The sequence below is a fragment of the Coregonus clupeaformis genome, chromosome 1, assembly GCF_020615455.1.
Source record: "Coregonus clupeaformis isolate EN_2021a chromosome 1, ASM2061545v1, whole genome shotgun sequence".
In the NCBI taxonomy this organism is placed as follows: Eukaryota; Metazoa; Chordata; class Actinopteri; order Salmoniformes; family Salmonidae; genus Coregonus; species Coregonus clupeaformis.
The window spans coordinates 21,611,534-21,634,503 of record NC_059192.1 but is presented as its reverse complement, the minus strand read 5'-3'; the positions used below and the strand labels follow the sequence as shown (position 1 = coordinate 21,634,503).

Sequence of the window (22,970 nt, the reverse complement as noted above, 5' to 3'; positions counted from 1 at the left end):
TTCATGCCAAGTCCGTTTTTATTGTAATACCAAGTCAATGTTTGATATCTATACAATACAATTGCTAAAAAGTAAACATTTAGACATGTTAAAACCATCAGACGGAGACAAACCTTGAAGCGGGAAACTGACATAGCATGTCACTTAAATACAAATAAATGTTATCCATTGCATTTAAACTACATAAATACAACTTATAGATTTAACGTACATCTCTTTCTGGAGCAAAGTGTGCGCTTTATCTTGGTTACACTCAACACTTAAGTTACACCTCTGGGGTTTGTAACTACAGTACATTCAATCATTTATCATGGCCCGCAATATTTATCCATACATTGAGCATCCAGTGAAAAGAAAGCACACTAAAGCACACCTGACAAATTGAATTGAACTTGTGGTATTCTATTTTTTTAGGTTTAAACATATCAACAAAAGGAAAAACATACCAGCATCCTTGGTCACAAACGTCACAAAGTAACTATAGGATGTCCATCTTTCCCCCTTCCATGTAAAGTGTGTTTAGTCATGATAGAATACTTTTATTAAATCAAAATACGATTTACATACGGTCAAAACACTTTCCCCTTGATCGATGCAGGACTTGATTTTAAATACAGTTTATACATTTCCTGTCCCATTGGGTGATTGTAACAAGAGGTGTGTCACAAGGGCACAGACTCAGCAACAGGGTTCTAGGGGGAATCTAGGACCCATGATGTCTGACTACTTCAATGAGGATACTTGGGAATGTCAAAGTGCTGTTGCTTGATTGTAATTTCCTTCCCCCTCTCTCTTTTCCTTGTGCTGTGTCACATCACATGATACATGATGATGGGGCTCAATACAAACGTGCATGCATATAAAGCTTTCTTATCAGTCCCATTTCCTTAGCCCAAACACTTTCTAGCTATACTCCATAATTCCAAAACTTTGACTCACAATCAGATGCTACAGTTCACCTGATTTAAGTTATTCTGATACTTGAATAAGATAATAATAGTAAAATATGGACTTTGATGAATAGTGGTACTTAGATTTTCACAATGATCTGGGAGGCAAAAGGTGACATTTGTCTTCTGTGTTCAGATAGTTTTTTTGTTCATATAAAAACAATGATACATCATCCACCTGTCCCACCAAATAGATGAGAAAATGGAGAAGAGAAAACCATTGAGCATGTGTATTTTGTTATCTGCCTTTTTGTTTTTAGAAGCTCAAGTTAGCCGTTAAAGTGAATGACCAAATCCACACATCAAAATGTACAGCTACATAAACCACCGTGACTCCATTATGTTAACAAAATTCAGTCCTTAGTGTTACTTGGTTGGAGGGCAGGCAGGGATGAGCTGGACGGTGCTTTGTTTGTTGTTGACATGTATTCACACATTTCATTTTTGCAGTTTCGTAGACAACGTTTCGTATTTAGTCCAGCTCCAATCTTGGTCCTACAAAGAGATTATGACATAACACTTGACCTCAATGTAGCTTTAAGGCTGTCGCTGTAACAAACAAAGGGTTAACTGTGGAGTGGCCACAAAGTCAAAATTGGCTATATCGTAAAAAAATTATGAAAACAAAAATGTGGTTTTTGTTTTTAATTTAAGCCTAGGCATAAGGTTAGCAGTGTGGTTGTGGTTAAGGTTTAAAATCACATTTGAAGAAGACAAATTGTAGAAATAGATGGGGTTTGACTTTGTGGCTGTGGTAACTAGTGACGACCATGGTGTTTGGGTTGTGGTTTAGACACAGTATCAAGCTCAGTGCCCTCCAGCAAAGGCAGCCAACCTCCCCAGACATGTTTTGAATGGATGAGATTAGCCAGTTAGCCTTAAGGAAATGTTTAAGCACACTTAATACAACACAAGGTTGGATAAAAGAGATTGAGAGGGAACCTCATCACCCTCCTGACCTGGGACACCGAATCCCACCCTGATAGGGAGTGGACTTACATAAGAGTGTGACTGGTAAATGAAGCACACCAGTGGTGCCAATTTAACAAGTACCTACATGTTTCAGGTTTCAATTACATGTTATAAATATACTGAACAAAAATATAAACGCAACATGAAAAGTGTTGGTCCCATGTTTCATCAGCTGAACTAAAAGATCCCAGAAAATTTCCATACGCACAAAAAGCTTATTTCTCTCAAATTTGGTTTGCATCCCAGTTAGTGAGCATTTCTCCATTGCCAAGATAATCCATCCACCTGACAGGTGTGGCATATCAAGAAGCTGATTAAACAGCATGATCATTACACAGGTGCACCTTGTGCTGAGGACAATAAAAGGCCACTAAAATGTACAGTTTTGTCACACAACACAATGCCACAGATGTCTCAAGTTTTGAGGGAGCGTGCAATTGGCATGCTGACTGCAGGAATGTCCACCAGAACTGTTGCCAGAGAATTAAATGTACATTTCTCTACCATAAGCCACCTCCAACGTCATTTTAGAGAATTTGGCAGTACGTCCAACCGGCCTCACAACCGCAGACCACGTGTAACCACGCCAGTCTGGGACCTCCACATCAGGCTTCTTCACCGGCGGGATCATCTGAGACCAGCCACCCGTTCAGCTGATGAAACTGAGGAGTATTTCTGTCTGTAATAAAGCCCTTTTGTGGGGAAAACTCAATCTGATTGGCTGGGCATGGCTGCCCCGTGGTTAAGCCTGGCTCCCAAGTGGGTGGGCCTGTGCCCTCCCAGGCACCCTATGGCTGCGCCCCTGCCCAGTCATGTGAAATCCATAGATTAAGGCCTAAGGAATTTATTTAACTGATTTCCTTATATGAACTGTAACTTCGTACATTTGTTGACATTTTTGCATGTTGAGTTTATATTTTTGTTCAGTATAGATGTGTGTGACTTAACACACTGCAGAAAATGTGGTGACGTGCAACAGTGAAATATAAGCCACTGCATTGACAGAATACCAGGCTTCCATTACAAGTCTTGCCAGCTGAGAGAAAATGGCCCAACTCACCACTATGCTTTTGGACTGCTCGTCAGCAGCTTCCTGCATCAGGCTGGTCAGCTGACTGAGGTACTTCTGGTTCTCCTGAAGCAGACGTGGGGCAGCATCACTGGAGGGAAAGATAGAGAGACAAGTCACCAACTGTACTAAGGACATTCCTTTTCAGTCTGCTACATAACACATCAACCCCTCCTGTCTGTCTACTGTATAGCCCAGTACCTATCGTTGGGTCCAGGTAGGGAGGTGAGGGGGTGAGGGTTGCTGATGGGCTGGGCAGACTGGGCCCACTGGGACACCTGCAGGGGGTTGGACAACTCTGGGCTGGCTGCTATCGAGTTCCTTGCAGAGTTCTGAGCCTGGGAGAAGACAAATGCCATTACTTACATTGAACACATGTTCACATATTATGACCTAGCTAGCTAAGTGAGTTCTATAGAAAATTGCACAACTTAAAATAACCCAATGCCATCTTAGAGTAAATCACATGAGTTCATGATCTTATGACTAACTTAACTCTGGTTCTATAGATAAAACCTCTCCATCACTCACACAGGCAATCTTCAGTAGGTGCCAGAACTCTCTCTGTCTCTTGATCTGCATCTGCATCACGGTGTTGTCGGCATCCTTGATGTTCTCCAGCGTCTTCTCAATGCGCGGGAACAGGTCAATGATCTTCTGCTTGCTCAGTAAGATCTTACTGCATGGGGGGACAGACGGTAAAACCTCAGGAATAGCAAAGAGGACAAAATCCAACTAGGCAGCCATATCACCACATTGTTGCGGAACGTTCAGAATTCGAGATAAATATATTGCATAGAACAGACATGCCTCTCTGACATGTAGAGTATAGAATCATGTCAGCTCTATGAATTATATTTCTATCTGCAACGTTCAGTTGGTGACCCAGGTGATATGACAGTCCACTGAACAGTGCCAGACCCTGTCTACCTGAGGTGTGTGTAGAGGTCTCGGAGGACCTTGTCCTGGTTCTGGACAGTCTGGATGATGGCTTTAACCATCTCGGAGCTGTCGCTGCTCACATCAGGGTCAGGCGCTGAGGGAAGAACAGCACACTGGTGTCAGAAGGTGGTATTGTTTAGAACTACAGTCGTACGATTACAGATTCTATTCAATATCCAAAAGTACTACCGTCTTATGGAAATTTACGACAGCTGCAATGCAGTGACTGTTTATTGGACAAAAGTGGCTTACTTCTGCATTTAATCTTCAGTTGTTTGTAGAGTTCAATCGCCGCCTTCTCTCTGAAATCACATGAATTTTATACAGCAGAGTTGACCTTTTCTTCTTAAAAGTTTGCATTTGAGTACTCTAGATCAGTGTTTCCCAACCCTGGTCCTCGAGTACCCCCAACAGTACCCATTTTTATTGTAACCCTGGACAAGCACACCTGACTCAACTTGTCAACTAATCATCAAGCCATCAATGAGTTGAATGAGGTGTGTTTGTCAAGGGCTATAACGAAACTGTACTGTTGGGGGTACTGGAGGACCAGGGTTGGGAAACACTTCTCTGGCAATGCAAATAAAAACAAACAAAAACATTAGGTTAGCTGTCAGGTCACCTACTAGCTTTAGCCTGACACAGAAACCAAACATCTCAATAAGGCTCCATCCACTTCTACTTAAAAGGAAAGAGTCACCCGTTTTTAATGTTATATTGTATTTGTGCATCTCTGAGTGATGTTCTATCGATTCGCGTTCAAGCAGGCAGAAATACAGCCGGTATGACAAGTTTTGCGTCATACCGGCTATATTTCTGCCTGCTTGAACGGCGTATAGTTCAGATACACATGACAACATGAAATGACCCCAGGAATCGATAGAACATCGCTCCGACACTTAGATAGACCCTTGATGCGTTTCATTGAGTAGAGACAGAGCATGTAATTCATGCCTAGCATAGAACACTCACAGCTGCTCCATGACGTCTCCTTGGCGACGGGCGTAGGGACTCCGCTGCAGCTCCACAATCTCTGAGTGTAAAGACATGATTTCCTCATCCAGGTGGCTCACCTCCGCCACCTAGTGGACAAGACACATTACACATGGTCTTTCAATGGTAATAGGTAGAGGTTGTCCCTAAGCACTGATAGAGGGTCATACTTTTATTAACCTGATGATTACAGTTAGGATTGGTGGGGTAATCTGATTCTAGATCTGTGGTTAAATGGGCAATCTTCAGTTGCTACATCAATTTTTTGGACATATAAATTAATGATATGTACCCATTGATTCTTGAAGAATATACTGTGCATTCTGAAAGTATTCAGACCCCTTGACTTTTTTTCCACATTTTGTTGCGTTACAGCCTTATTCTAAACTGGATTAAGTAGTCCCCCCCCCCCTCATCATCAATCTACACACAATAGCCCATAATGACAAAGCAAAAACAGTTTAGAAATGTTTTCTAATTTATTAAGAATAAAAAACTGAAATATCACATTTACATAAGTATTCAGACCCTTTACTCAGTACTTTGTTAAAGCACCTTTGGCAGCGATTACAGCCTCGAGTCTTCTTGGGTATGACGCTACAAGCTTGGCACACCTGTATTTGGGGAGTTTCTCACATTCTTCTCTGCAGATCCTCTCAAGTTCTGTCAGGTTGGATGGGGAGAGTTGCTGCACAGCTATTTTCAGGTCTCTCCAGAGATGTTCGATCAGGTTCAAGTCCGGGCTCTGGCTGGGCCACTCAAGGACATTCAGAGACTTGTCCCAAAGTCACTCCTGCGTTGTCTTGGCTGTGTCCTTAGGGTCGTTGTCCTGTTGGAAGGTGAACCTTCGCCCCAGTCTGAGGTCCTGAGCACTCTGGAGCAGGTTTTCATCAAGGATCTCTCTGCACTTTGCTCCATTAATCTTTCCCTCGATCCTGACTAGTCTCCCAGTCCCTGCCGCTGAAAAACATCCCCACAGCATGATTCTGCCACCACCATGGTTCACCGTAGGGATGGTGCCAGGTTTCCTCCAGACGTGACACTTTACATTCAGGCCAAAGAGTTCAATCTTGATTTCATCAGACCAGAGAATCTTGTTTCTCATGGTCAGAGTCTTTAGGTGCCTTTTGGCAAACTCCAAGCGGGTTATCATGTGCCTTTCACTGAGGAGTGGCTTCTGTCTGGCCACTCTACTATAAAGGCCTGATTGGTGGAGTGAGGCAGAGATGGTTGTCCATCTGGAAGGCTCCCATCTCCACAGAAGAACTCTAGAGCTCTGTCAGAGTGAACATCGGGTTCTTGGTCACCTCCCAGACCAAGGCCCTTCTCCTCCGATTGCTCAGTTTGGCCGGGTGGCCAGCTCTAGGAAGAGTCTTGGTGGTTCCAAACTTCTTCCATTTAAGAATGATGGAGGCCACTGTGTTCTTGGGGACCTTCTATGCTGCAGACATTTTTTGGTACCCTTCCCTAAATCTGTGCCTTGACACAATCCTGTCTCAGAGCTCTATGGACAATTTCTTCTACCTCATGGCTTGGTTTTTGCTCTGACATGCACTGTCAACTGTGGGACCTTACAGTGGGGAGAACAAGTATTTGATACACTGCCAATTTAGCAGGTTTTCCTACTTACAAGGCATGTAGAGGTCTGTAATTCAAACTTCAACTGTGAGAGACGGAATCTAAAAAATCCAGAAAATCACATTGTATGATTTTTAAGTAATTAATTTGCATTTTATTGCATGACATAAGTATTTGATCACCTACCAACCAGTAAGAATTCCGGCTCTCACAGACCTGTTCGTTTTTCTTTAAGAAGCCCTCCTGTTCTCCACTCATTACCTGTATTAACTGCACCTGTTTGAACTCGTTACCTGTATAAAAGACACCTGTCCACACACTCAAACAAACAGACTCCAACCTCTCCACAATGGCCAAGACCAGAGAGCTGTGTAAGGACATCAGGGATAAAATTGTAGACCTCATAAGGCTGGGATGGGCTACAGGACAATAGGCAAGCAGCTTGGTGAGAAGGCAACAACTGTTGGCGCAATTATTAGAAAATGGAAGAAGTTCAAGATGACGGTCAATCACCCTTGGGGGCTCCATGCAAGATCTCACCTCGTGGGGCATCAATGATCATGAGGAAGGTGAGGGATCAGCCCAGAACTACACGGCAGGACCTGGTCAATGACCTGAAGAGAGCTGGGACCACAGTCTCAAAGAAAACCATTAGTAACACACTACGCCGTCATGGATTAAAATCCTGCAGCGCACGCAAGGTCCCCCTGCTCAAGCCAGCGCATGTCCAGGCCCGTCTGAAGTTTGCCAATGACCAGAGGAGGAATGGGAGAAGGTCATGTGATCTGATGAGACAAAAATAGAGCTTTTTGGTCTAAACTCCACTCGCCGTGTTTGGAGGAAGAAGAAGGATGAGTATAACCCCAAGAACACCATCCCAACCGTGAAGCATGGAGGTGGGAACATCATTCTTTGGGGATGCTTTTCTGCAAAGGGGACAGGACGACTGCACCGTATTGAGGGGAGGATGGATGGGGCCATGTATCGCGAGATCTTGGCCAACAACCTCCTTCCCTCAGTAAGAGCATTGAAGATGGGTCGTGGCTGGGTCTTCCAGCATGACAATGACCCGAAACACACAGCCAAGGCAACTAAGGAGTGGCTCCGTAAGAAGCATCTCAAGGTCCTGGAGTGGCCTAGCCAGTCTCCAGACCTGAACCCAATAGAAAATCTTTGGAGGGAGCTGAAAGTCCGTATTGCCCAGCAACAGCCCCGAAACATGAAGGATCTGGAGAAGGTCTGTATGGAGGAGTGGGCCAAAATCCCTGCTGCAGTGTGTGCAAACCTGGTCAATACCTACCACAAACATATTATCTCTGTAATTGCAAACAAAGGTTTCTGTACCAAATATTAAGTTCTGCTTTTCTGATGTATCAAATACTTATGTCATGCAATAAAATGCAAATTAATTACTTAAAAATCATACAATGTGATTTTCAGGATTTTTGTTTTAGATTCCGTCTCTCACAGTTGAAGTGTACCTATGATAAAAAATTACAGACCTCTACATGCTTTGTAAGTAGGAAAACCTGCAAAATCGGCAGTGTATCAAATACTTGTTCTCCTTTCAAATACTTGTGTGCCTTTCCAAATCATGTCCAATTAATTGCATTTACCACAGGTGGACTCCAATCAAGTTGTAGAAACATCTCAAGGACGATCAATGGAAACAGGATGCACCTGAGCTCAATTTCGAGTCTAATAGCGAAGGGTATGAATATTTAAAAAAAACTGTTTTTGCTTTGTCATTCTGGGGTATTGTGTGTAGAATGCTGAGGATTTATAAAAATGTACTTTCCGAAGGCACTGTAACGTATTAATGCCTCATGAGCTTAGTTCAACTGTCATACCCCATCAGAACCCCAAATATAAGCTTGTTTTAGTCCAATATTTGTAAACAAAGTAATTCTAAACAAACAGTTTATAGCCTCAAAACATGGTCAAAACTATAAATTTTGATATCATGGATGGTCAGTCCTTGCATCCATAGCTCGGTCTATGAATTTGAGTGGTTACATTTCTCCAGTCCCATTCCTCAGCCTTTTACCGAAACAAGGGCAGTTGTGTTCGATACCAAAAATCAATTTGGAATGAATAAAACCCATTGTACATGAGAATATATTTTACACCTGGAATGCATACAACAAGATTCCTAAGTTTGTCCCCATCCCTGCTGGTACCTGTGCATACGCAGCAGCCTTCTCCTCATTCTCCTGCCAGGCTTTCAGCATCTTCTCTGAGGCTGTAGGATAGAAAAAAACACAAAACTCCATCTTTTCACAATACAAAACCATTGTTGCTTCTGAACTGGCACTCTATTCCCTACTATGGGCCCTGATCCAAAAGCAGCGCACTATATAAGGAAAATGGTACCATTTCAGACACAGGGCCATGTGGGTGACTATTCTTGGCACTACCAATCATTAGCCAGCAGACACTCACAGATCCCATAATGCATCTGGTCGCTGTACTTCTCCAGGTCGTATTGAATGCTGCTCTTGAAGAAGTCCAGCTTGGCCTTCAGCTGCTGGGAAAAGGCAAACATGCCGTTCTTGCACCGGGTCAGGTTGGTGTTGTAGCGCAGGAGGCTCAGCCTGGACAAACACACAGAATAGAATAACTGTCTGTTCAAAGACAGTAATGTACATCAAGATAACACAGAATCACACCAATTTCCCCTCCAAAAAATGTCAGTGTCGAACAAATTTCAGGGCTCGTGAGCGGAAAGGTGAACATTGTGAGCCTTCTGTGCGATTTCTGGAACGCTTTTACTTTGAACAGTGAGGCTGTACCAGTTTTAAGAGCATCTACTCGCGCCCGCGGGTAATTGAAAGACCACTCACTCGTGCCTGTCAAAATGCACAAATTCTACTCCAACTTCTTGCCTACAACAAAATCACTGACTCAATCTTGCAAAGTTAGGTTTGCTGCATTTAAAGGGGGTGATATTATGTTAATTCGACCACAATTCCCACATCAGAAAGAAAAGTTTATCTGAAAGCTAGTGTAAACTAATGAGGCAACTCTAGTGAAGTTCCTTGGAGTTCAATCTCGTGCTTCTCTGCGCGGGCTGGAAAGCTTCTGTGTGGTAGCTGTGAAGGAGCTGCACGGCTGCGACTGCAAAGCTCAGAACATTGACTCACACGCCACAGATGAAAAAGCAAATGGCTGATTCTTCATAAGCAAGTCTGGGAACTTCTTTTAGCCATTTCGGTTTGGGAATATGGTAATGTCTCAACATAAAGAACCTCACTTCCTTTCAGATTTGTTTTATTCTCGTACAGCAGGCTGGCTTACTCACATGGCAGCCCTCTGGCCCTGGAACAATCTGCTGTAGTCGTCCTTCAGTCCACAGATGTAACTCACCGCCTCGCCCCACACTTTCTTCAGCACCACCAGGGGCAGCTGGGACTTAGCCTCCCGTACTGGGAAAAAGGATGACAAGCTTCTACATAAGTCTTGGTACATATGACGGAAGAACAAACTGAAGACATCTTTGAACCAAACGATGGAAGAAGCACTAGTTTAACCGAATGCTCAATTCAGTTTTTGCCCAAAAAACTAAAACAAAGCACTACCTCTAATTGCATGAGCTTGTATTTTGATCCAATCGGCTTAACGTCTCAAAATATTTATCAGCGGGCAGAGAAGGCAGGACTCACCAATAGTGTTGACTTTATCAGGCAGCTGTCTAGCACTGAAGGGACCAGAGTACTTGGTGAGGCTCTTGTCAAACAAATAGATGATGTAACTGTCCCAGCCTCGCTGAACAACACACAAAAACACACACACAACCACTTTACATGGAGGTCAAATGCTAAACATTTTAATGCTAAAGAGGTGACTAAGATTTCCAATGTGTTGTATCGAAACTTGACTGACGACTCAAAATGAATTATTCCGCTGCTCTATCGTTCATTACATACTTCAGTCTGAGACTGCCGTCATTGAAGTCGTTTGTGGTGACGTCAAAATAAGGGGTGTTGTACAAAACAAAGTTATCAGTGATTGGATCATCTCTAACCAATCAGAGTATCAATGCCAATGACGAATTTTCAAAACGTCGCTTTACCCACATGTGTTTTGGCTCTGGCCCAACCTATCGGTTTCTGGGACCAATCAGATGGTCCAGAACGGATTTCCATTCTAGAAATTGTCAGGGAGGTACTCAGATCCAGACTCACTGCGGAGAAGAAACTAACGTCCATGGGCATGGCGTAGCATTTGGCCAGAGCAAGGAGTTTGGGTATCCAGGCAATCAAAACTACATTCTAACAAATAACATTACACCACCAAAGTAGCAGAGTGGAACCAAAAGGAGTCTTACCACCCCGTCAAGGACACACTGGGCTGCAGCCTTCCTGGGGTCCAGCGACACCCCTGTCTCCTGCAAAAGCTCCTGGTTGACCAGCTCAATCTTGGTCTCTGTCTCGATGCGGCGCTGCAGGCTATGGAGGCTCTCGTCTGGGGCCAGTTGGAAGGAGTGGACCTGGGCCGTGGTCATGTTCAGGATGTGGACAACCTGCAAATGGGAGAGAATATATGGGTAAAATAAAGGAAGCCGATTGGCTAGCAGATTGAGTCAATCCAAAATATCAAGCACTAACAGGCCAACAATTTTGCCTATGAGACCAAACCACATAAATGAGGCCAGCCTTGACAGAGAATCTGAAAGACTAAGGTCAGCTCAAGAGATACAGTATGATACATTACAGAACTAACCTTCATGCATAATATTTGTTCCAGCACTTCAAAGCACTGGGGTTTCTTGCTGTCAGCGTTGGTCTTGCCTCCCCTCTGGACAGGATCCCATTTCAGCATCAGTTGAAGCAGCATCTCCATGGGCTCCAGCAGTGTCCTGAATGAGCACAACATAAATGAACTTCCCCCCTGGTGGAGGGGAAACAAATAGGTCCACTCTATACAGGTCAAGGGTCGTTTCTCTCCAGTTACAGAGTCCTGCTTTTTGATTTTCAAGTTATGCTACGCAATGAGGTGAAACATTCAGAATGTTGTCATAAATTGAGCTGACACGATTCACTGTTCTACATGACAGACAATCATATCTGTGAAAAATAAAATAAAAATGTACTATATATATATATATATCAATGTTCTGTTACATGGCACCCTACTGAGCAGGCCCCTAGTTTCCCCAGGTAGAAAGTCTGTGGCTAAAGGTTATGATGAAAACCAGCATACACATCCTTCGAGGACCAGAGCTGTATAGTTGAAGTCGGAAGTTTACATACACCTTAGCCAACTACATTTAAACTCAGTTTTCACAATTCCTGACATTTAATTAGAGTAAAAATTCCCTGTCTTAGGTCAGTTAGGATCACCACTATTTTAAGAATGTGAAATATCAGAATAATAGTAGAGAAAATGATTTATTTCAGCTTTTATTTCTTTCATCACATTCCCAGTGGGTCAGAAGTTTACATACACTCAATTAGTATTTGGTAGCATTGCCTTTAAATTGTTTAACTTGGGTCAAACGTTTCGGGTAGCCTTCCACAAGCTTCCCACAATAAGTTGGGTGAATTTTGGCCCATTCCTCCTGACAGAGCTGGTGTAACTGAGTCAGGTTTGTAGGCCTCCTTGCTCGCACACTCTTTTTTAGTTCTGCCCACAAATTTTCTATAGGATTGAGATCAGGGCTTTGTGATGGCCACTCAAATACCTTGACTTTGTTGTCCTTAAGCCATTTTGCCACAACTTTGGAAGTATGCTTGGGGTCATTGTCCATTTGGAAGACCCATCTGCGACCAAGCTTTAACTTCCTGACTGATGTCTTGAGATGTTGCTTCAATATATCCACATAATTTTCCTTCCTCATGATGCCATCTATTTTGTGAAGTGCACCAGTCCCTCCTGCAGCAAAGCACCCCCACAGCATGATGCTGCCACCCCCGTGCTTCACGGTTGTGATGGTGTTCTTCGGCTTGCAAGCAACCCCCTTTTTCTTCCAAACATAACGATGGTCATAATGGCCAAACAGTTCTATTTTTGTTTCATCAGACCAGAGGATATTTCTCCAAAAAGTACGATATTTGTCCCCATGTGCAGTTGCAAACCTTAGTCTGGCTTTTTTATGGCGGTTTTGGAGCAGTGGCTTCTTCCTTGCTGAGCGGCCTTTCAGGTTATGTTGATATAGGACTCGTTTTACTGTGGATATAGATACTTTTGTACCCATTTCCTCCAGCATCTTCACAAGGTCCTTTGCTGTTGTTCTGGGATTGATTTGCACTTTTCGCACCAAAGTACGTTAATCTCTAGGAGACAGAATGCGTCTCCTTCCTGAGTGGTATGACGGCTGCGTGGTTCCATGGTGTTTATACTTGCGTACTATTGTTTGTACAGATGAACATGGTACCTTCAGGCGTTTGGAAATTGCTCCCAAGGATGAACCAGACTTGTGGAGGTCTACAAATTTTTTCTGAGGTCTTGGCTGATTTCTTTAGATTTTCCCGTGATGTCAAGCAAAGAGGCACTGAGTTTGAAGGTAGGCCTTGAAATACATCCACAGGTACACCTCCAATTGACTCAAATGATGTCAATTAGCCTATCAAAAGCTTCTAAAGCCATGACATCATTTTCTGGAATTTTCCAAGCTCTTTAAAGGCACAGTTAACTTTGTGTATGTAAACTTCTGACCCACTGGAATTGCGATACAGTGAATTATAAGTGAAATAATCTGTCTGTAAACAATTGTTGGAAAAATTACTTGTGTCATGCACAAAGTAGATGTCCTAACCGACTTGCCAAAACTATAGTTTGTTAACAAGAAATTTGTGGAGTGGTTGAAAAACAAGTTTTAATGACTCCAACCTAAGTGTATGTAAACTTCAGACTTCAACTGCACATAGACAAGTTAGTCGACAGGTAGTTAATAATGCCATCAGAATGAAGTGTGTGATGGCGTCGGACCTGCTTAGATTGTTGGGGTATGGTAGATGTGTGGAGAATCTGACTTCCCCATTCAATTCCTCCACAGCCATGATGTCTTTGGGGCCTTTGTTCCGCACTTTGCTGGCCCTGAAAAATAACAACATTGAAATGGAATTTAGGATGGTTACCTAGTGCCCCTTGGAGGATAACTTCGAATTAAAACTAGCACCTGAAAACTGTGTTACTGTTTTAATGTTACTCCTTTAGGGTTGGACACACAATCAAATGCAGAGGGACAACTACCATTGGACAGGCTGAAGATTGTGCAGAAACGGACGGAATCCACAGCTGCATTCAAATATCATTGTGCCAAAACTCCAGTAGTCCACTGTGACAGTGTAAGGCTTATTCTCAAATAGCTCAGGTGCCTGGGGAAAATATATGCAATGTATCAATATGTAAGTCCGGTTTTAACAAACAAAGACAGTGGTGTAGCGTTGAATCAATAGGAATCTAGGAGTGCTTGCAGGGGATAGATAATATGCTCACCAGGTACTGCAGTGTTCCCACAAAAGAGGTACACAGACTCCCCTGGTCCAAGTCTTTGGCATAGCCCAAGTCTATGATTTTGTGAACCAACTGAACAAGGAAAACATTATGAGAAATAGTAACATTGCAAGATGAACAGTAATCTTTCAAAATAACAGACAATGTCACCATAGCCAATGTCACACTTTACAACACCAATAGCACAAAAATGTAGACAGTTTTAAACAACAGAGCATGGTGACATTCTGTGTGCTGGTCCATAAATATTGGGTTACCTTTCCGTTGACATCCTGCAGCACTACGTTTTCTGGTTTAAGGTCTCTGTGTATGATCTTGTTTTCATGTAAATACTGGATGCCTGAACCTGTTAAGACCATTCAGAAATCAGCTCTATGCAGAGCAACGATTTATACACAATACAATGGTGTGGTACAGTACATACCAACGTCATTAAGTAGGGAAAGCACTTCACTTTCTTTCAGTCCACAGCAATTTTCTGGTTTGCTCAGCATCTGTCAAATTCAACCATAAACACATTGTTAGACAAATGCCTGCTAATATGAAAATTGTTATACTTCAGACCTCATGACAGAACAATATTTTGTCATTGTGCCCTTCTGCAAGGCATTTACCGCTTAACTACTTCAGGTGCACTGCGCAGTGGCTAACCCTGTGCTTCTAACCCCTCAGGAGAGTATGTAGGTGCCGAGGGGTTTAAAATCAAAATTACATGTTTTCGTGGACTTTAGGGAAAATTAACAATTATGTATTAATCCTCTGCTGTCCACCTTTCTGAGGTCTCCCTTGGAGCAGTACTCCATGGCCAGCAGTGGAAGGTCGTTTAAGGCAATGTGCTTCATCTCCTCTGGCACATCTCTCGCTGTCACTACATTGAGATTATTCAACCTGAATATGAAAGAGACAAGAAAAACATTGTACTTGATACTAACAAGAAGCAAATGCAGATCTATATGTATCAATGAAAAGGTACAAGTCACACAGTTCAAATATGTGTGGCTTTCAATGATGTACAAAAGGATAATACATTGAAGACTAACTTTTTCATGATCTGGATCTCTCTGCTCCATCTGTCTTTGTTTCTTGGTATTAACTCCAGGCGACACATTTTCACTGCTATTTTTTCCGATGTGTCCTTGGAAACGAGAAAAAAAAAGTATAATCTATTATCATGATTGAACCTGTTGAACAGCTGGTCAATTCAACAGATGTGTACTTATGAATTCACAGAGAGAAAAATACAAAACAGTAAGGTATTCCAAAAGCTAATATTAGGCTTCACAGTGTTTCTCTCAACTGGTGACCATTTGACCTATGATACAGTATCTATCACCCAGTCAGGCCTATGTTTACATCTAGGAAGTGGTTGACACCCTTTCACTTACTTGTACATATCTCAAATTCCAACACTTGTCTGATTTGGCAGCCGGATGTGTAGCTACCTTGATTCAAGTCTGGAACAACTAGGGTTAAATATGGAAATGTTGCTAACATTAGCTAGCTAGTTGAATACTTACATGATGTTGATACAGGTAGACATGGGCAAAACCGCCCATGCCTAATCTCTCTTTGAATTCCCAGTCTCCACAGTTTTGGTTTTGTCTGAAAGGAGGCTTATCCATTTCTGTAACGTTAACAATAAGAACGATTAATGTTACATTTGGCTATGCAAATTGGCAACATTTATAGTTAGCCAACTATGCTGTAAATCAAGCATTTACTAGCTAACTGTTAACTTGATATCTACGTTACTTATAACAGCTAACGTTAGTGGTGCTAGCTAACTAAACAACTTTCAAGTTTGCCTTACTAGTACCTTTGTTAGTGTTAGCTAGCTAGCGTAGCTAACTATCAACTTAGCTCCACCGTCAGATGATGTCCGTAAACAAAATTGATCAATAGCCAATATGAAGATAGACGTTTAAACTTTACAATCGCCCATATTTTCCTTGCAGGGTTGTACCCGTAACTGTTCAACGAAGCTCGTAGACGAAGTAAACATAGCTACCGTTAGCTAGCTAGCTAACGCTGCTGGCTATCAACGCTGGGAAAATACGAATGTAGCTGGTTATTTGATAAATATTGGAGTAATACTATAATCTAAGCCAATTATTACGTTACTTTGCTATTTCATACGAGAGTCATCGCCCGTTTTTTTCCAGAAAAATAAAGATTATCCTCTTGTGTCTGACCAATGCACCTTGACAGGAATGTGCGCTTTCCTAGATGTGACGTCACCAACAAAACCCGCAGCTTTTCTGAATAAAAAAAATTAAACCGGGGGTCTGGGGCCTCATTTATTAATGCGGCATAAGAATAAAATATGCCCCAAAATTTGCGTGCGACAGTTTTCACGCAAAACTTGGAATTTATAAAAACTGAACTTGACGTGATAATGTGCTTATCCTCCCGCAAACTTTAGACCATGAGTATGCACAGTTTCTAGTGGTTGAAGTAATGCATTGCAAAAAGACAGAAGTAGCCTAGTAGTAGCCTTGTGCAGGAATATATGATGACACTCTTATTCATAATAAAAAAACAGGCAGCTAAATATAATAGAAATATGTAATAATTTGCTGTTAGTGAGAACAGCAAAAATCCTCACCTTTTCGTAGTGATTGTTTCATATTCGCGAAATAGCCTATAGGCCTGCAACAAGTTAGGATAGGCTACCATTCGTCCCATCTCTCATTTAATTGGACCCCCTTCACAGTAGCAAATAGATAAGCTATTTCAAGTATTTTGCTCTATTTGACCCGATATGAAGCACAGTTTAACGGTAGAACAGACGGTTCACCTTTTCCATTGACGTTTGTAGGCTACCGCATATGGATGGATACTGTAATGTCACATTTCTTGAGTAGACAATATTTCATTTATAAACATTATACATACAGTATACATTATTATAACCATTGCAGAATAAATTCCTCACCTTTGCTGGCCATGATGAGTTCATATTCCCGAAGTAGCCATACAACAAATGACCATGCACATCTCTCATTGTACCTATTAGATACTATAATCAGAAAGGGAACGCGGTTTATAACCTATAGTAGTCCAGGCTCTGTCGTAGCCGGCCGCGACCGGGAGACCCATGGGGCGGCGCACAATTGGCCCAGCGTTGTCCAGGGTAGGGGAGGGAATGGCCGGCAGGATGTAGCTCAGTTGGTAGAGCATGGCGTTTGCAACGCCAGGGTTGTGGGTTTGATTCCCACGGGGGGCCAGTATACAAAAATATATATAATAATTGTATGCACTCACTAACTGTAAGTCGCTCTGGATAAGAGCGTCTGCTAAATGACGTAAATGTAAATGTAGAATTTAACAGGTGAACAGACAGTTTATATTTTGCATTGAAGCGTATAGGCTACCACTGTAATTAGGCCTACTGTAGGCTAGTTTTAGAGTAGACAATGTTTCCGAATTGGCGGGCAGTGCAGCATTTCAGTTCGGGAAAAAGTAAATGAAAAACATTACTGAATTCAAATGATCTGTTTACAGGTCCACAACAATGTGCAATTGTTTTTGTCTTTCAGACACAGCAAATGTCACTGCAAAAGAAAACATTCTGCCAACCCCTCCAACCCCTCCAATATTAAAGACATTTGATCAAGTTTGCCATGCACTGCTATTTCCTTAGATACTGTGTCGACCTAATTCCAATACTTCCAAAGTACAGCAAATAAGGGCGTTATTGTCACCATAAAATATGAATGATGGGTGTTTTTCATCAGGAGTTATAATGCTCGTTCACGCGTGCACAGTTTCATGACAGGTCTGATTTATTACGCGAAACATGCGTATGTATGGCATGGGCCAAGTTAATACATCTAAATGTTTTTTACATTTACATTTACATCATTTAGTTTTTGTGCGTGTGCAGTCTTTTCAGAAATGGCACAAGCAGATATTTAGTGTTAAATTTACGCAACGGTTATAATTGAGCCCCCTGGTGAGGACTAGATAGTATACAGCTAAGAACATTGATTTTTCATAGCATGTTAGGAGAACATACGCAGCAGGTTAAGATAATTAACGTAGCAGGTTAGGATAGTTAGATTAAGGTTAGGACAATAGTTCGTTTTAGGGTTAGTTACAATTCTCCCCGAAACTACAAAACAATATGATTTTGACGGTTTATGCGTCACTTCCGTCCGTAGCTGTATACCATCTAGCCACATATGGTGTGTCCGACAAAAGATGGTGCAAAGTGTGACATCATGTCAAAGACCTCGAACACCATGATGTTAAGTGATTAAAAAGTTATGAATGTGAAAGTATGTGACTGACACACACAGTTTTCTTATCTTCTTCTTCCATACTCAATGCTTATTTCCCTTTTGAAAAGACAGGTGCAAACGCTCTGGCCTATGACAGTCCAGAGAGGACATATAAATAAAAAAATATATACCCTCGTTTTGTCGAGATCACAAGATAATTTTTTCGTTATCAAGACATAACAAAAGTTGTCAGGTGATAAACTCTATAAATAGGATTGGATTTATTGATGATAGATTGACAGTATGGCTGAGGCTGCAGCGCACATGGTGGATCAGCGCTTCCGTTTTTATTTTGATCAGTGATTAACCCAGGCAAAAATTGCATTATATCTGTCAGTTATAGATGGCTTCCAGTTTTTGCTCCATTACAATCAAATTTTAAAGGCATGTAAAAGTGTGGTTGCACTTCTATTTTAAATGGATTGAATGTAGAATGTTCAGTGCAAGAAAAGTTAACATTGAGGTCTGTGGTTGCAGACTACCAATGAAAGTTTACCAGACTACCAATAAAAGTTTATTTAAATCTCTTTAGTAGTTTTAACAGGGAGGTTGGCCTCTCAATAGAAAAAAAACAGTCACAAATAACAATTAAAAAGTAGTACAGAACATTTTTAATAGTAAAACAGGCGAAGTGAATCACGTTGGGGTTTCTAAATACTCCAACATTTAACGTAGGCTACAGTCTATTTGTCATTACAGCCACAAATGGTGGGCAAAATGTTGTGGTGCTGAAGGACAGCTCCTCCAGTCATACAAATCATCTCACTGACTAGACACATACTGTAACACCTGCCGTTTGTTTGGAATGTGTAAATCCTCAGTTTACCATTGTTTGCCTTTTATTGCTGGAGCTTTGATAAGAAGGCCTATACATTAGCACATGGCTACTTACAACAGATATGCTCTACTCGAAGGTCTTAGATCTTTGTAGAGTCTTTCTGCCTCTGGTGCACTGACATTGCTATCCATCTATAATCAATATGTCCACTCCTATTTAGGGTTTATCTTGTGATCTTGACTAAATAACTTCTGTTATGTTGTGATCACGAGGAAATTATCTTGTGATCTCGACAAAACAACTTTTGTTATGTCGTGATCACGAGAAAATGATCACAAGAAAATTATCTTGTGATCTTGACAAAACAACTTGTGTTATGTTGTGATCATGAAATAAATACACTACATGGCCAAAAGTATGTGGACACATGCTCATCGAACATCTCATTCTAAAATCATGGGCATTAATATGGAGTTGGTCCCCCTTTGCTGGTATAACAGCCTCCACTCTTCTGGGAAGGCTTTCCACTAGATGTTGGAACATTGCTGCAGGGACATTAGTGAGGTTGGGCACTGATGTCGGGTGATTAAGCCTGGCTCACAATCGGTGTTCAAATTCATCCCAAAGGTGTTTTATGGGGTTGAGGTCAGGGCCCTGTGCAGGCCAGTCAAGTTCTTTCACACCAATCTCGACAAACCAATTCTATATGGACCTTGCTTTGTGCACAGGGGCATTGTCATGCTGAAACAGGAAAGGGCCTTCCCCAAACTGTTGCCACAAAGTTGGAAGCACAGAATTGTCTAGAATGTCATTGAATGCTGTAGAGTTAAGATTTCCCTTCATTGGAACTAAGGGGCCTAGCCCGAACCATGAAAAACAGCCCCAGACCATTATTCCTCCTTCACCAAACTTTACAGTTGGCACCATGCATTGGGGCAGGTAGCGTTCTTCTGGCATCCGCCAAACCCAGATTCGTTTGTCAGACTGCCAGATGGTGAAGCGTGATTCATCACTCCAGAGTACGCGTTTCCACTTCTCCGGAGTCCAATGGCGGCGAGCTTTACACCACTTCAGCCAACGCATGGCATTGCGCATGGTGATCTTAGGCTTGTGTCCGGATGCTCGGCCATGGAAACCCATTTCATGAAGCTCCCGACAAACAGTTCTTGTGCCGACGTTACTTCCAGAGGCAGTTTGGAACTCGGTAGTGAGTGTTGCAACCGAGGACAGACAATTTTTACACGCTACACACTTCAGCACTCGGTGGTCCCATTCTGTGAGGCCTACCACTTCACGGCTGAGCCGTTGTTGCTCCTAGACATTTCCACTTCACAATAACAGCACTTACAGTTGGCTGGGGCATCTCTAGCTGGGCAGGAATTTGACGAACTGACTTGTTGGAAAGGTGGCATCCTATGACGGTGCCACATTGAAAGTCACTGAGCTCTTCAGTAAGGCAATTTTTCTGCCAATGTTTGTCTATGGAGATTGCATGGCCATGTGCTTAATTGTATACACCTGTCAGCAACAGGTGTGGCTGAAATAGCAGAATCCACTAATTTGAAGGGATGTCCACATACTCTTGGCCATAAAATGTAAGTCGTGATCTCGACATAACGAGGGATTTTTTTTAAAATTCATATATCCTCTCTGGAGTTCCGTACTGGCCCCATGTGTGGTGGTATATTATTTTATGTAGTTTGACTTTAATATTTGACAAAATAAAATAATGCACAAACAGTCCCTTTTTGAAACACTTTTATTTTTCTGCTATGCCTCCCCAGAAGAGCTCATATACAAACAATGTTTCCTTAAAGAAGTGAGGTTTTAACAGGCAGCCGACACGTGTACAGCTAAAATGAGTAAAACAACCCAAGTAAAAACATTTCAAATGTCTCTCATTGGCATTTCTGACTGAAATCAGTCAGAACCCCACTGTAGTACACTATATCACAGTTTTTAATGCATTGGTGGCGTGGTGTGGTGTTTACAACAGATTAGCATAAAACAGCATAAATACAACAACTTTTCCTTCATTCAGCTTTATAATAAAAAAAAAAACATGACAATGAACTGAAGGACAAAAATGTTGTTCTATATATTAACCTTTCATTAAATACTCTAAACATAATACAAAGGAAAGCAGACCATAATAATATTATCTCATGCTGTATATATACACACATGTCACATTCAGAAGTGCTGGCTGGGAAAGGGTCAAACATACAGTAACACCTAGGCTTTCATGTCAGTATCACGGAGCCAACATTTAGATTTTATTCAGAAATTTTCACAATCAAATAGGCACATTTTACATACTTGGAGGGAACTAGCGGTTTCCATGCAAACCAGTGCCATGGAGACCCTGCAGCTGCTCTGTGATGATGTCAGAGGGGGTGGGGTGGCAGGGTGGGCATAGAGAGCTTGCTGAACTTGAAGCTGAAGCTAGTCCTGACTATCATACTGCTGTACAACAGACAGTATACCGTATCAAATTGTTTGTACCTCTCTTCCTCATGGTTAGTGCCCGGGACACAGGGAACAGGGCATGTACTGCATAGACCCCAAGATATGAACAAACAGTGTGTGAAAGATGAGATTTTCAAAGGGACCTCAGTCCTTGTACTCTCCAATGTCCCGAGGTGACATAGCATTCTGTGATAGACTAACCTGGCCACATATGCACAAGTGTGAAACACTATCAATAAATACAAGTACCAAGCAGTAATATCACAGCTGTAACATCAAGTTACAATACAATTAAAGGTATATGTCAGCAGTTATAGTAACAATATACACAAGCAGTTAAGTGATGAAAGGAAGCTTCCCAAAAGATTGTGTAGGAATGTGATAGCAGTGAAATGATGACCGAGACAGAGGGCAGAGCAATCTGACACAGGGGAAATGAAGTGATGCGAAAGAGGAGGAGGAGTGAAGGGGAAAATAGAGAGTGAAAGAGAGTGTGAGATTGGAGGGGAATGAGATCATTGAAAAGGAAGGTGAAAAATGCGAAAATCACTGAGGTGAGATAGGAAAAGACAAGAGACAAAATACACCATGCTAAACTTAGACCTAACATTCAATTGTCTGTACTAAAATTGTACACATTTTTTTCCCCCAGCAAGGTAACTACATGCGATGGACACAGCTGGATAAAGCATTCCTGCTTCAAAACATTACATGAATCTGCCGGCTAGAATATTCTCCTCAGCCACATTCCATAAATAGGCTCCTTAGTAGAACAGCAGGTCAGCCAGGTCGCAGCATACTGCATTCAATGACATTCACAAACTTACAGCAGAACAGAAACACATCTCCTCAGATGTACACACACACACACACATTATGCACGCACGCACACACGCACACACACACACACACGCTCAAACGCACACACACACACGCACACTCTTGTTTAACTAATCTTGTGGGGATACACAATTTATAACCATTCAAAATCCTATTTTCCCTAACCCCTAACCTTAACCCTAAAACTAACCCTAACTGCTAACCCTAATCTTAATTTTACCCTAACACTAATTCTACCTTAACCCTAAACCCCCTAGGCTTGTCAAATCTTTGTTCGTTTACTATTCTTGTGGGGACTTCTGGTCCCCACAAATATAGTTAAACACATACACACACACAACACACATACACACAAATAAATATCTGTCACCGATCACAGATAGATCCTCAGTACTCCCTTGCCAGAGACTGTGAATGGCCCACCCTAAAAAGCTTGTGCAGTGCGGGGGCAGCAATGTTATGGCTGAAAGGTAACTGAATGTCCTGCTAAACAGCTCTCTCTGCTGGTAGGATGCTGGCATCACAGCTGTTCAAGGCGACATTTGAAGGCCTGAGTAGAAAATGGCTATCCTTCAAACATATTATGCAACAATATGACATTCTCCACTGAATGTTTGAAACTGAAGGTATGTCATGAA

At 42.0% G+C, this 22,970-nt stretch overlaps 1 protein-coding gene across 2 annotated transcripts; it reads right to left on the bottom strand.

The window, feature by feature from the left end:
- Positions 1–16,984, bottom strand: LOC121542592 (inhibitor of nuclear factor kappa-B kinase subunit alpha-like). Of its 2 annotated transcripts, none has more exons than XM_041852053.2 (22): positions 16,898–16,984; positions 15,480–15,586; positions 15,003–15,097; positions 14,733–14,850; positions 14,387–14,456; positions 14,220–14,308; positions 13,945–14,034; positions 13,699–13,823; positions 13,435–13,542; positions 11,227–11,362; positions 10,832–11,026; positions 10,167–10,269; positions 9,806–9,929; positions 8,947–9,098; positions 8,685–8,746; positions 4,906–5,015; positions 4,186–4,235; positions 3,922–4,027; positions 3,523–3,670; positions 3,193–3,329; positions 2,983–3,082; positions 1–1,445 (listed from the first exon to the last, which is right to left on the bottom strand). In XM_041852053.2, the coding sequence occupies exons 1-22, from the start codon at positions 16,908–16,910 to the stop codon at positions 1,389–1,391; spliced, it is 2,295 nt and encodes a 764-aa protein (XP_041707987.2). In that variant the 5' UTR covers positions 16,911–16,984; the 3' UTR covers positions 1–1,388. The 2 variants fall into 2 exon arrangements, with proteins under 2 accessions (XP_041707987.2, XP_041708070.2); XM_041852136.2 differs by lacking the exon at positions 16,898–16,984 and adding an exon at positions 15,779–16,212.
- Between the last annotated feature and the right edge of the window lie 5,986 nt (positions 16,985–22,970).

Coding starts and splice junctions, on each gene's coding strand:
- LOC121542592 (XM_041852053.2), bottom strand. Junction 15,098..15,479: donor TCTACCTGTATCAACATCAT/GTAAGTATTCAA, acceptor CTCGTTTCCAAG/GACACATCGGAAAAAATAGC. Junction 14,309..14,386: donor TTCCCTACTTAATGACGTTG/GTATGTACTGTA, acceptor TGGTCTTAACAG/GTTCAGGCATCCAGTATTTA.